Source organism: Arachis hypogaea, chromosome 19 (assembly GCF_003086295.3).
Source record: "Arachis hypogaea cultivar Tifrunner chromosome 19, arahy.Tifrunner.gnm2.J5K5, whole genome shotgun sequence".
NCBI lineage: Eukaryota > Viridiplantae > Streptophyta > Magnoliopsida > Fabales > Fabaceae > Arachis > Arachis hypogaea.
In genome coordinates, this window is record NC_092054.1 from 139,688,562 (window position 1) to 139,702,444 (window position 13,883).

A 13,883-nucleotide genomic window follows, 5' to 3' on the forward strand; every position below is an offset into this window, starting at 1 on the left:
AACATATCTTTATTTTTAGAAAGTACTATTTTCATGTAATTAAAACACTCTTCTCTCTTCTAAAATTATTTTTAGAAAAATAATTTTATTATAATTATATTACAATTAGCATTTAATGAATAATGCATGATTATACTAATTTAGGAAAATATATTTATTTTTAAAAAGTACTATTCTCATGTAATGAAAGCACTATTCTCTCTTCTAAAATTATTGTTAGAAAAATATCTTTATTATAATTATATTACAATTAGCATTTAATGAATAATGCATGATTATACCAATTTAGAAAAATATCTTTATTATAATTATATAAAATAATTTACTTGATATACTAAAATTGAATTTTCCCCCAACTAATGAAAGTAAGGTGTCAATTTCTCCTGAATTTATTTTCTTTTCAAAATAAAGGCACTATTCTCTTTTCTAAATTTATTTTAAAAATATCTTTATTAGAATTATATTACAATTAGTATTTAATGAATAATGCACAATTATACTGATTTAAAAAACATCTTAATTATAATTATATAAAAAGTTAAACATAAATTTATAATTCTAATTGCTATAAATATGATACTAACGTTCATAATGGTAAATTGATATTGCAATAATTAATTTCTATAATTATGTTTGTACTACTAAAGGCTATATATAGTGTTTCTTTGTGGTTAGTGAGTCTAAATCTAAGAATTAAAGCATTTTTTTCTAATTTATTATTTTTTTTGATTGGGCAATTGTTTCTAAGGAGCTTTGTAGGTCAAGTTCAAGTCACATCCCCTCTACGTTTTCTACGTTTGTCAAAAAATATTCGAAGTGGAGCATATAATGAGATCGAATTTCCTCAATTTAGGTTCATTTTGAAAAATTCGTGCCAACCTTGAAGATGCAATTCAAAGATTGGTACTGTATTTAAATTTTTTTCTCTTAAACTTTTTGTATTAAAAATAATTTTATAACATATTATATATATTTTTTAGAAACTACCGGTCTTTTTGTGCATTAATGCAATGCCATTGAAGAGAATAAAAGTCAATTTAATTTGACAATTTTAACAAGGAGATAGTTTGAATTTGTACCGATTCTAAGTATTCGATCTTATGATGTTATTTCGGTTGGTTGTTACGAGAATGACTCTAATCTATACGTATCTAAGGATTAGAATAGATTAAATATTATTTAAATAATTTAGTACTAATATTAGTATTTGATTAAATTAGTTTTAGAGAAATTTAAATTGTTGTCTCAATTTATATATTATGACTATTCTTTATGGATATGTTATTTTTAAACTTTTTAATATGATTTTTTTTAAGTTTGTTTTTTTTATATATGTATAACCTTTTTTTGTATTTCAGATTAGTAATGTAATTATTAAGAAAAATGTAATTTATTAATAAATTAGAATAATTAAAAATTTAATTAAAATTAACTAACATCTGTTTTGGACACAAGATTGATTAATTAAGATTAAGGCGTGAAAAAGGAAAAAGAGTCACAATACGTGATTTTGCTTTCTTGCTAATATATAAAAATACATGAAAAAAAAATTAAAATATCACCATTTAAAAAAAATTGTTAATCATACACATGAAAAGGGATTGGGGAATATGCATGGATATAAAAAATAAAAAATTATTACTGGATTGTAGAATAAAAAATAATCATATATATATAAATAAATAATCATAACAAAAAAATAATTAGCATATGTGACATATATTTTTATATGTACAATAAATATATATATATATATATATATATATATATATAGATAAATAAAGAAATTATTATAATTTATAAAAATTACACATACGATGACATTAATAATAAAGAATAAAAAAATTATTGAATGATTGTAGACTCAAAAAAATTATATATATGGTCAAAAATAGAGAGAAGTGACCAGTACATTGTGATTGATCTTCATTATTTGCAGTATGTAAAATTTTAATATGAATATTTTTTTAGATTATAATTATGTGTTGTGGTGCAAATTCTTTTTTTCTTTATATATTACTACTTACTCCCTTAATTCTCGCTTTCATTCAAAAATGAGAAAAAATAAGATATACACTATGAGATCAATTTACAATCCAATTACTTGATCATCTATGTGATCACCATGCAATCGAATACATAATTTATTATCTAATTTATAAAATTTAACAAAGGCATTGATAAACATATTGGTTTCGCATTTATTTATATATTTTATTTATTTATGTTATATTTGTAATTATATTATATCTTTTTTTATCAATATATATTTTTTAAAAATATCGTTAGTGTTAGCACATTGTGTATTAAATAAATTAAATAATAGAAACACGTAACTATTTTTTTTCAGTCAAGATTAAGTAAAATACTGTAATATAGACTTACAATATCAACATATTAATAGTAAAATGAAGAAAAAAATGTAACATTATATCAAAAAAAAAATTTTAAATCATAATTGTAATTTATTATTGAAATCATAATTTAAATATTTTAAACGGGATAATTTCATTTAGAGAATTCATAATTCAAACATAATTTTTATACACTTAATAGCTACATTCGAGTTAATACATTTAATACTATATTTAAAAAAACACGAACAATACACATCATATTATTTATTTATTAATCAAATTATTACAATTCAAATTAATTTTAATAGAATAATTTAAAATTATAATTTCAGTTTTATCACCAAGAAAAAAGTTACTACTTATACTTGCCTCTCAGACTCTATGGTTCTAAATATCAAACTTAATTGATCAAGAGAATTAGTAGAAATTTAAGAACTCTCAAGTTTTTTCCCTCAGTCAGCTTTTTTTATTTTTTTGGTCGATGGGTCAGCTATTTTGTTTTTAAGCTAGCAGCGCAAACCTAAAAACTGCTATTTGGGCCCATTGTAATCATATTGGGCCGTTCTAAGAGGCCCACGAAGGAGTGAAGTTAGGGTTTATGGAATAACCTTTTAAGTAGCCGCTACTCTCTTTCTCAATTTTGTTGAGCTTGCTGCCGGAGGAGGAAGGAGACGATTGAAGCCCTAGCTAGGTTGCACCCTCAGATCTCGTCTCACACCTCGCATTCTCATCATGGTTCGTTACCTTCTTCCTTCATCATTCTGATTTCATGTTTATTGAATCTCTATACTCATTTAATTCATCTTCTGTTGCTCAATTTGCATCAAAATCTTTGTGCTTTGCAACCATAGGGTTTGATGTTAATCTTTCGAATGCGAATATTACCATGGTGTATGGACTGAAACCTCTATCTTATAGATTGAATTTCTTGTGGTATTCTTGTTAGTTTGAATTTTTGTTTTGATATTGTTAGTTTCTTGGTAGTGTAGTAATATTATGGAATGGTGTTCACATCCGGTTTTTGAATTTGGATTTTTGTTGTTCTGATTGCAACAGGCGAGAGGATTGAAGAAGCATTTGAAGAGGCTCAATGCACCCAAGCATTGGATGCTTGACAAACTTGGTGGTGCTTTTGTGAGTAAAAGTTTCAGTAATTTTTAATACTTACCAAATTATTTCCATGGTGAATTTTCTAGACTTGCGTGAAATTGATGCGTGGTTTGTTTGTTTGTTTTTGGGTACCTGCATAGGCACCTAAACCGTCTTCTGGACCACACAAGTCCAGGGAGTGTCTCCCACTTATACTCATCTTGAGAAACAGGTTGAAGTATGCTCTTACTTATCGTGAAGTCATCGCTATTCTGATGCAGCGTCATGTCCTTGTTGATAACAAGGTCAGGACTGACAAGACGTATCCATCTGGCTTCATGGGTATGTTACATTTGATATTTCGGAACATTTGTCGCTTCGTTGATTCATGTTGATATGATTACTATTGTTTTATTGTTACTTTGATGGTTGAACATATGAAACTTTGAGCTGAAATTTTTGTGTTAGGAGTTGTTGATTTATGATAGTTTGTTTTTCTTTTCTCTATGTATTCCTACAGATGTTGTATCAATCCCCAAGACAAATGAGAACTTCCGTCTTCTTTATGACACAAAGGGCAGATTCCGTCTCCACTCAATCAGGGACGAGGAGGCTAAGGTACTTTTATTTGGTTGCTGAATATTCATTCAATAGGAGACTGTATGATGGTTGTGTCAATTTCTTCTATATGTATTTTAACATGCTGTTTTTATGGTCTCAGTTGTTTTTTCTTGTTGATATTGCAGTTTAAGCTATGCAAGGTTCGTTCAGTGCAGTTTGGTCAGAAGGGTATCCCATACCTCAACACCTTTGATGGTCGCACTATCCGCTACCCTGACCCGCTCATCAGGGCTAATGACACCATTAAGCTGGATTTGGAGGAAAACAAGATCGTTGATTTCATCAAGTTTGACGTTGGGAATGTTGTTATGGTCACTGGGGGAAGGAACAGAGGGCGTGTTGGAGTGATCAAGAACAGGGAGAAGCATAAGGGAAGTTTCGAGACAATCCACGTTCAGGATGCTACTGGTAACGAATTTGCAACCCGTATGGGAAATGTGTTCACCATTGGCAAGGGATCAAAACCATGGGTTTCACTTCCCAAGGGCAAGGGTATTAAGCTGACAATCATTGAGGAAGCTAGGAAAAGGATTGCTTCACAACAAGCAGTTACTGCATAAATCTCCCTATGGATGAATAGACTTGAGTGTTTGCTAGTTTTATTATTTAATGTTATTGTTTTCACTTAGCTCGAGATTTTTGGCTGTTGAATTTTGAGTATTAAATTTTGCTCTATACTATGCCTTGATTTTGCCGTTTAATATTTATGAGCAAATATTTCTTTACATCACCCATCTTCGATTTCTTTTTTTTTTTTTTTCCCTCGTGTTAGTTTCTTCTCATAAATAATCGATAGGGCAGAGTGGCACACTATTGTGAGTTTTCTTCTTAAAACATGTAGGATCCATTTTATGTTGAGTGTGACTTTGTGACCAACTATTTCGTAGAGCAACATGGACATGCATTCGTGCATAACAATTTGTTTATTTGAGGCCCAAGAAAGTCTATATATCGTGAAATCACATGGTGATTACATAAGAACGCAACACGGAAGTGTAGTGTAAGACTCACAAAAATTGACTTACGGTCTGTCTCGTTAAAAAGATCAATTTTATATATTGTTTATTTATCAATAAATTATAAATTTTTTATTTGTCTTACATCAAAATTATATATAAAATTTAAATAATTAAGATCTAACATATATATTGAGTTAGGTCATGAGCTAATGAGTTGAGTTTATCCAAGTTTAAACTTGACTCATTTAATTTATGAGTTCAATTCCAATATCAAGCTTGGCTCACCAGCTCACGAGTTTAGTTTATCGAACTATTCCTAGTCATAACCAAAGCAACAAAGGCACAAGCCAATAAAATAAACCACGCGGTGTTAAGTCAATTTATGATTCTCCTAAATGATTAAACCCAATCTTCATGGATAATAATTATTTATTTTTAATATATCTAAGCCGTGAAGTAAACAGTCTCCTTCCTAACTAAGTATACATTTATTTGTGCAATCATTTCGGAAAAAAAGAGTCAAATTGCAATCAAGATTCATGAAGAATCTGTTGATAAAAGGCATTGCCGTGTGTGTTGTACTGAAGATTTTTTCTTCAAGATACAATCATTATAAGTATCAAATGTTTATATGAATGCTAATGAGGGCAGTTTATTGTTGACAGTATTTTAGAGAATGAATTTGCAATTGAACATTGAACTGGGCACAAAAAAGTATCAATTAAACCAAACCGCATATTCTGTTTTTGTAAACCAAGCATCCTTAGTCCTCACAGAATATAATCCTCTTGATGCCTTGTTGGATAAGAAATGCTAAAAGGATCGTTCTTTACTACCCTTCACTACCTAAGAACAAAATATACGAGGTCTCTAATGGAAACAAGAACAGAAAAATAATAATGAAAATGGAATTATCCTAAAATTAACTATAGTATGAGTTGTAATACAAGTGAAGTGCCTAAGTATACAAGTCTTGAGATGAATGTTTGATAACACTTGAGACTGAGAAGCTACTGAAACATTGCAACAAGAATGATTGAAGAACAACTCAAAAAAATGAGAAAGTGGAGGGTCACATATCAAGTGGTCCCCAAGTATGATCATCAAAGGACTCTGGATCTCTAGACATTGGTTTAAACCCTGGTCTCACTTGGTCTTTTCCCATTGGGAACTTCCAGAACGAATCCGAGTTCTCAAAGAATATGTAAAATGCAAGAGCCGATGCCAAAAACAATCCCAAAAGCACCAAGTAGATCTGCCACTCTGCATGTTTGAAACGAAAATGAAAAATGTTATTGTGAGTAGACATCATTATTTAATGGACACAGAAGGGAGTGGTGGCTGTGCGCGCGCATGTGTGTGCAAGGGTGCAAAAGAGAGGGGGAAACCTTTCCAGTCTTTAGGTACAGTGAGTTTTGTAACCAATGGTCCCCATTCTACCGAGGTTGTAAGTACGACCCTGCGAAGTCACGCGCGAAGCCCAGGTGAATAGCGAAGATAAAAAAAATTGAGTTTAGTAAGCCAAGTCTATGCTTTTAAGTCCAAAATGCAGTGCAAGGGGCTGCGATGAAGATATAATTTATATACAAAATAAGTAAAAATGTAAAACAACTATTCTTATAGGGTGCAAACAGGGAACATGGAATTTGCTCAAAGATGAAATTCATGCTATCCAATATCCATTTAGTATTGAAGAAAGGAACTTCTCTTGCCATCTTTTAGAAATCTTTGTCACCAAATATTGCTCAACACTTGTTTCTTTTTGTTACAATATGTCCTTGGTTAACATATTCTCAGTAAAATCTAGATTTCAGCTTTGTAAGCATCATACAGGCTACTAGGCTAATAAGAATTTTCTTTCGAATAAATTATATCCCAGCTAGCATCCAGAATTTCTTCCTTGCTTTGCCGAAAGAAAACGAAAATAAGAGGTTTCACCAATTAAATCAAGGTTGACATGAATCCGTAATTCAATGCATGTTCCGATTTAGAAGGAATAGCTTTTCCTATCCGTGTTCATGATGCTCACTATTATTACAAAGGCCCCAAACTGAACCGATAATGCATAGAGAATTTACCTTTCGGTGGGACAAAACTCGAGCGTTGCAATATTTGTACCGAGGTGTAGTCTCTTGCTATAATGGTGTATCTGCATTTTCTTTACTTCAACTACACATATATCTCCATCTTTACTTCCCCTGAAATATAGAATGCTGATGAGTTGCACTGCTGGAGACGTATATCACAGATTGTAATAATAAAACGACCTTCAAAGTGTCTTGATCGAAATGGTTATAGTAATTGATAGGTTACCAATGTGCTATAGTTACTTTACATTTCATTTTCAATAGTTTTAGGGGAAAAACAACCGCATACACTTCTTTTACGAGCCAAATTTTCACACCGAAAAAAAAAAAAGAAAGAATAAAAAAGGAGAGGTTTATGAAGGCAACAACCCTAGCACCCAAGCTACCAGCTGCACTAATAGCAAAAATACCAAACACCTTTAGATAAAAAAAAAAAAAGAAAATCCTTTTCTCAAAAACTTGTACACAAATACCATGCAAAACTGTACCAAGCGATAATGCTACTGCAAGGAAAATACTTCAAAGAATTTAACAAGAAGGCTATGGAAATACATGCAATTCACCAGTAGGAAAGATAAATGGATCACATAACCATTAGGAATGTGTGATAAGGTAGAATATTAAGCCATTTAGAAAAAGTAAAAAAGACAAAGAACATGAAAACTGAATTTGTTTAATAAAAATGCTCTTTAAGCCTATTCTCACTATAACACTTCAAATGTTTAGTTTTGATCCTGAATAAGAAGTTTGTTTATGCAAAGGCATAACTAGTGCTAAATGGATGTATCCTGATCAACATGTTAGTTTACAATCTTTTACATCAGATAATTCATGGGGGAAACCAATAAAGCATTCCCTCTAATGAGGACAACTGAAATGAAATTCTATTTTTGACATTGCATAAGGTCATATAAAATAACAACAGAAGTCAGAAGGTAACTGTAGGTACTTACATAGAAAGGTATTTCCCGTCGTGGCTAATGGCCATTACTGAAGCAGACTTTCTAAGTAGCCTCTTATGACCAATTTTATTCCAATTGCTTATGTCCCAAACTCCAGTCAATGACTTATCACCTGCTCAGAGATAGAAGGATATCTGTAATAAAACTCTCGCATTCTTGATCGCAACATATTAATAGGATATAGTACATAATTGAATAAAGACACTCATATACCTTTTTGAATGGCACAAAATAAGAATGGCTTGGTTCCGTCCTTGGAAAATCGACATAGTTCAATCTTTTCATCCTACAGAGATGAAAAAATAAACTTCAGATCAAGTGATACAAGTGTGCTTTGTGCATATGTAATATGCTATGAAGTTCTAAAGCCAAAAGCACTATACCGAGTTGCGAGACAAGGTGGTTAGAGGAACACCATCTTCAATCTTCCAGATTCTTGCAGAGCCATCGGTAGAAGTTGAAGCAAGGAATTCTGAGTCTAGACTGAATGATGATACAACCAAGCAATGTAATCAGATTTCTTTTTCAAAGCATGGTACAAGTACAACCAAGCAATTTAAGAGATGAACATAACTATTTTACGTCCAAGAACAAATTCAACAACAAAAATGGTTTTTCAAACTAGCTGGTACCACAGCTACATTCGGCTAGCAATACTTTTCCAATGCTGAAAGTAACGTATTAAAGTGCTAATTAAACTGGGAAATATATCTTGTAATTAGTGTCAGTAATTGGCTTTACTATCAGTATTGGGAATAAGATATTTATTATGAAACTATATAAGACTTGTTAAAAAAATATCTCTACATAATCAAATTATCAATGGTAGGGATGAACATGCAAAAAAAATCAACCACATGGCATGAACTCCAAATAAGATTTCACTAGCTACTAATCAAGTTTTAATTGCTATTCTACTGGTTGCAAGGGTTAATGCATCCGTTTGACTTGTTGAGTATTCCTACCTGAAATCCATATCCCGCACAGATTTGTGTGCTCTTGGTTCATCCAAAATGTTGTTCATGCTAGGCCACTCCATAATTCTGATATGCCCGTCCTGTACTTGTTCCAGACAGAATTCAAACATACAAGATCAAACTCTAGAAACGAACGCTAGAAATGTCACACAACAAAGAAACACAATTGAATTGAATGGATTTCAAAGCGATACTTACTGACCCACCGGTGGCAAATTTAGATCCATCAACACTAAAAGTAATGCAGTTTTGAGAACCGATATTCTGCAGAGGGGCCAGTTCTTTGGCCAACAGCTTCATTTTTGTTTCATTACCATACAGCTCAAACAATCTGCATGAGCACATATAAATACGTCGACTTATATTTGATTTTTCAGTTAATTAAAAGCGAAATATAAGCTAATCATGCTTAAGAAACAACTATGGCTATTGTCAAGCATTCCCCTACTCCAAGGAAACTAGAACAAGAAACTATCAAAATAATATGGTAAATTGATATAAGGTATCGGAATTCTGATTGTGAGATTATTGAAAGTGACAGTAACTGCAACTATGAAATGCAAAATTGAGATAAATCATTAAAGAAATTTTCAACCGATAAATTCAGATAATAGGATCAATCTCGAAGCTCATAAGTAAAGACACTTACTTGCAGCTACCATTGCTGAGGGAGCACACAAAATCGTCCCCACTGGGATGGACAGCAATAGCAACTGGATCACCATCCACTGCTTCAAACACAAATGTGGTCTGAAAATTAAATTAAGAAAAAAAAAAAAGATATCAACCAAAAAAGCTAATTAGAACAAAATCTCCTCTCAGACTTCACATGAATTCATCAAACCACAAAGTCAACACATAAAACAGTTCTCAACAACACAAATTCTCCACAACAATTCTTCAGCTTAAAATCTTCAACAAATTCATCCTTCAAACAAGTAATTCATATACAAATATATACTCATTTAGTGTTATCAACAAATATATATATATATATACATACTCATATGGAACATATTTTGTCACCAAAAAAAATATGGAACATATTTTGAGAAAAGGTGTGGAGGGAATACCAGAGGTTTGGAAGACAAAGAAGTGGTTTTGGGATCAAAGGAGAAAATTTGAAGCAGAGAAGGGCAAGAACCTCCGCGCCTTGACCTTCCAATAACAACCTGATTAAGGTTGTCGGGCCTCCGAATCCACGACCCGCATGTAACCGGACCCTGAGGGGACCCATCACCGTTCTCCATGGTTATGTCTCGGGGGAAATTCCAAGTTCGATTCTTTTCTCAATTGGGGTGCCAGAAATACTGAAGCTCTTTTCTGAGATCAATGAATTGGGAAGCTTGGAGGGATTTTATATTGAAAAATATCTGAGAGAGAGAGAGCGTGTGTATGTGAAAGAGCAAAGTCAGCGGAAGCAAAGTAAGGACACAAAAGGGATTTAGTGTTTCTTTAATAAGAGAAATTGTTGCAGTTCACACGAGGTTTATTATGCCACATGTTGAACAAGCAGACATGTCTTTAGTTGGTGTTTCTTTAACGTGGTTGATGATGGGGAACAAAATTGTGTTAAGATATCATTCAGATTTAAGAGCTGTTTGTTTGGCTCAAGGTTACTGTTATTAGAAAGATCACTTTATCTTTTTTTTTTTTTCAATTTTTGAAAAGAGAAAGATGATATCATCTTTTAAATATTAAATTTAATTTTTAATTTAATTTTAATATATTATAAATATAAAACAATTTTACATATGTTTTTAATTACTTAACATTATATTAATAAAAATAATTATTTTTTTATTAATTTCGTGAATAATTATTAAAAAAATATATGTAATTAAATAATTTTGTAAAATCCTTTATGCTATTAAGTTATTAAAAAATATTATTTATATATTAAAATTAATTATTAAAATAAATTATTAATATATTTATATATAAATATATATGTAGTTTAATTTAATTTTAATATATATTTATATTTTAATATATATTTTATTAGTAGCTATTTAAAAAAAGGTGAGTGATGAATCCAATGATTAATGATAGAATGGAGGGAGTTGTCAACGATGCGGTTGTGGATATTCGGTGTAAGATTACGCGGCATTAGCAACAAGAAAAATCATTGGTTTGTTGTGTGCCCAATGCTCACAATACAAAATGGAAGAGCACCAACTTTCCTTACACTATCCTTAGTTTAAGGAAAAATAAGAGAAAAGAAAAAGGAGAAAAGGAAAATGAAAATTCTTTTTTTGGATGTTAAAGAAGTTGGGAAGGAAGAAAAATTTGTATGTGGGTTTTATCAAAAAAAAAAATCCATCTATTACAAGTAAGAAAATAAGAAAAAAATATTATTGTTTGTGTATTTACAATGTTATTTATAGTGTTTGTTTGAGTATTATAAAGTTGATTAAAAAAAACGTATTTTTAATAAAAAAACATTTTTTTTTAATTTTTTAGCGTGTTTGATAAATTTTTAGTAGTAAAAATAAAAGTATTAAAAAAATTAAAAAAAAATTTTGAGAATTTATAATTTGTGCTTATATGAACGTCATTAAATCAATTAAAAAAATTTTTTCAATAAATTTTTTTTATTATTTTTTATTGTATTTGTCAAATTTTTAATAGTAAAAGTAAAAGTATTAGAAAAATTTTAAAAAAAATTGAGAAGCTACAATTTACATTTTTTTTTAAAATATTTTTCTTAAAAAAAATATTTTTCACATAATAAATGAACAAAAAAGTTTTTTTTTATTTTACCCAAACATAATTGATAGATAAAAAAATCTTTTTACATGAGATATTCAAATATAAAATCACTTTTACTTTTTTTTTTAAAAATGGCGTCCAAACAAGTCCTTTACATCTTTTTTTTAAAAAATATTTATTTTTTTAAAAAAGATATTTTTTACATAGTAAATAAACAAAAAAATACTTTTATATTGTTATACCCAATCATAATTGATAGATAAAAAGATATTTTTGCATGATATATCCAAATATAAAATTATTTTTACTTTTTCAAAAGATCTTTTTTAAAAAGATAACTCAAAAAAATATCTTTTCTTAAAAACTCACCCAAATAAGCTCTATAATTATATTATTGTTAATAATGATCAATATAAATTTAATTTTAATAATTTTAAAATATTATTATAATAGAAATTCACATTTAAAGTATTGCATAAATAATTTAAATTATATATGTAAAATTATAACATTTCATAATATTCATAAAATGCAATAAAAATAAATAAATAAAAATATTTATACTTTATTTTATTATAAGAATATTAATGTAATTTTATACCATTATGATTTTTTTTTCACTTTTTTTCCATCCAAAGAAAAAAAATGTTTTCTTTTTTTTTTTATCCATTTTTTTCATTCAAATAACACATAATAACTTTATTTTTTTTTCTCCTCTCATTTTTTTTATTTTTATTTTCTTTCTTGTATGTAAACAAATTATTAGTGTCCATCCAATTTCATATTAGACTATTTACTATTTAGGATCAAATTTCAATTTGGGTATTATTATCGAATGTAAAATTCCATTTGCATGACCGTATTTTTTATTGTATGCTAGATGGTTTTAATGCAAAGTAAAAGACTTATTTCGATAAACAAAATACATTTATAATTATCTTATTTATAATGTAAAAGAGATAAGTCATGTGATATAAATTGATAAATATACTATAAATTATATATTTTGATAAATAAAATAATTAAATTATTTATTAAAAAAATCCAATAATACGATATACATTTTAGCTTACATATAGTTCATTTTTATTGTTAATTTTTCCTGTGGTTTAACAATTTACTCAAGGTGAGACTGTGGAGGCACAGTGGAAGAGAAAAGAGAGATAGTCTAATTGGGAATGTCCCACAATTATTTTTCAATTTTCTATCTGAAAGATTGAAATCTAATTTTTACCAAAAATTAAAAAGAAAAAAAGGAAAAGAAATTATTAAAATAGTACTTAAAACAAAAACATCGTCCAAAACCTTTCCTCTAGAATATAAATCTTTTAAACATGCAATAGAATATGAAGTTTTATGCTGCAAGAGAGTCTTACAAGCGAGATGACAAGATCATCAATTATTTCTAAAGTATTTTATAATCTGTCTATATAATTATTTATTTATTGTCATATTAATAATAAACCTAAAACTAATTATATTTATACATTTTATTTTAATATAAATATTATTATATAATTTTTATGTTAAAAAATTTTTGCTCACCACTGCTCTATTGGTTGCTTCGACTCCTCACTCGGAATTATCTTGAAACTATAGCTTCATACAGATCTTGCCTATGTAGTCCCAAAAAAAATTCAAGAGGACATGGGTTTGATATTGCGAGAAACACAATTTACAACCTGGCTTTCATAGCTAAACAAAATTTGGAGGGTGTACCCAAAGTACTCTTGTATAACCAATGCTTGCTCAAGAGATACATCAAGCAAAATCTCCTGTTGCACAATTGCACCTTGAATATGGTAGGACGAAGGAGTTACTTATTTCTCAAATCAAGGATATATGAAACCATCTTCATTCCATTACCTTCCTTTAATTGTAATTTTATTCCACTTCATTCACCCCATTCCATTTATCATTAGGTACCCAAACACAGTCATAGAGCCTATAATTATGCGCACGAAACACATTAAGCATTTCAACATTTCATCAAGGTAGGCTTCATCTTTGCACACAAGATTATTTCTACACTAGATTACTGTTCTTTCTAATTCCTCAAAAACGAAACTTAAAGAAATGGGTACTTATATAAATGATTTGTGACAGACAACATCAGAAA

The 13,883-nt window shown here is 29.3% G+C and overlaps 2 protein-coding genes across 2 annotated transcripts; one reads left to right on the forward strand and one right to left on the reverse strand.

The window, feature by feature from the left end:
* The first annotated feature begins 2,908 nt into the window (after positions 1-2,908).
* LOC112776033 (small ribosomal subunit protein eS4y) lies at positions 2,909-4,792 on the forward strand. Its single transcript, XM_025819983.3, has 5 exons — positions 2,909-3,092; positions 3,414-3,491; positions 3,608-3,788; positions 3,967-4,064; positions 4,193-4,792. The coding sequence occupies exons 1-5, from the start codon at positions 3,090-3,092 to the stop codon at positions 4,625-4,627; spliced, it is 795 nt and encodes a 264-aa protein (XP_025675768.1). The 5' UTR covers positions 2,909-3,089; the 3' UTR covers positions 4,628-4,792.
* Positions 4,793-5,727: 935 nt separating this feature from the next.
* LOC112776400 (SEC12-like protein 1) lies at positions 5,728-10,708 on the reverse strand. Its single transcript, XM_025820559.3, has 10 exons — positions 10,126-10,708; positions 9,702-9,802; positions 9,251-9,383; positions 9,041-9,132; positions 8,459-8,558; positions 8,289-8,361; positions 8,067-8,187; positions 7,105-7,224; positions 6,415-6,485; positions 5,728-6,289 (listed from the first exon to the last, which is right to left on the reverse strand). Exons 1-10 carry the CDS (start codon positions 10,300-10,302, stop codon positions 6,099-6,101), a joined length of 1,179 nt encoding a protein of 392 aa, XP_025676344.1. The 5' UTR covers positions 10,303-10,708; the 3' UTR covers positions 5,728-6,098.
* Positions 10,709-13,883: the final 3,175 nt, after the last annotated feature.

Bases quoted from the DNA above. Each gene is read 5' to 3' on its own strand.
- LOC112776033 (XM_025819983.3), top strand. The intron at 3,492-3,607 runs GTGAGTAAAAGT...GTACCTGCATAG, and splicing joins ACAAACTTGGTGGTGCTTTT to GCACCTAAACCGTCTTCTGG. The intron at 3,789-3,966 runs GTATGTTACATT...GTATTCCTACAG, and splicing joins GTATCCATCTGGCTTCATGG to ATGTTGTATCAATCCCCAAG.
- LOC112776400 (XM_025820559.3), bottom strand. From the start codon at position 10,302: ATGGAGAACGGTGATGGGTCCCCTCAGGGTCCGGTTACATGCGGGTCG. The intron at 8,188-8,288 runs GTATATGAGTGT...ATCTCTGAGCAG, and splicing joins ATTTTGTGCCATTCAAAAAG to GTGATAAGTCATTGACTGGA. The intron at 7,225-8,066 runs GTAAGTACCTAC...TCTATATTTCAG, and splicing joins GACGGGAAATACCTTTCTAT to GGGAAGTAAAGATGGAGATA.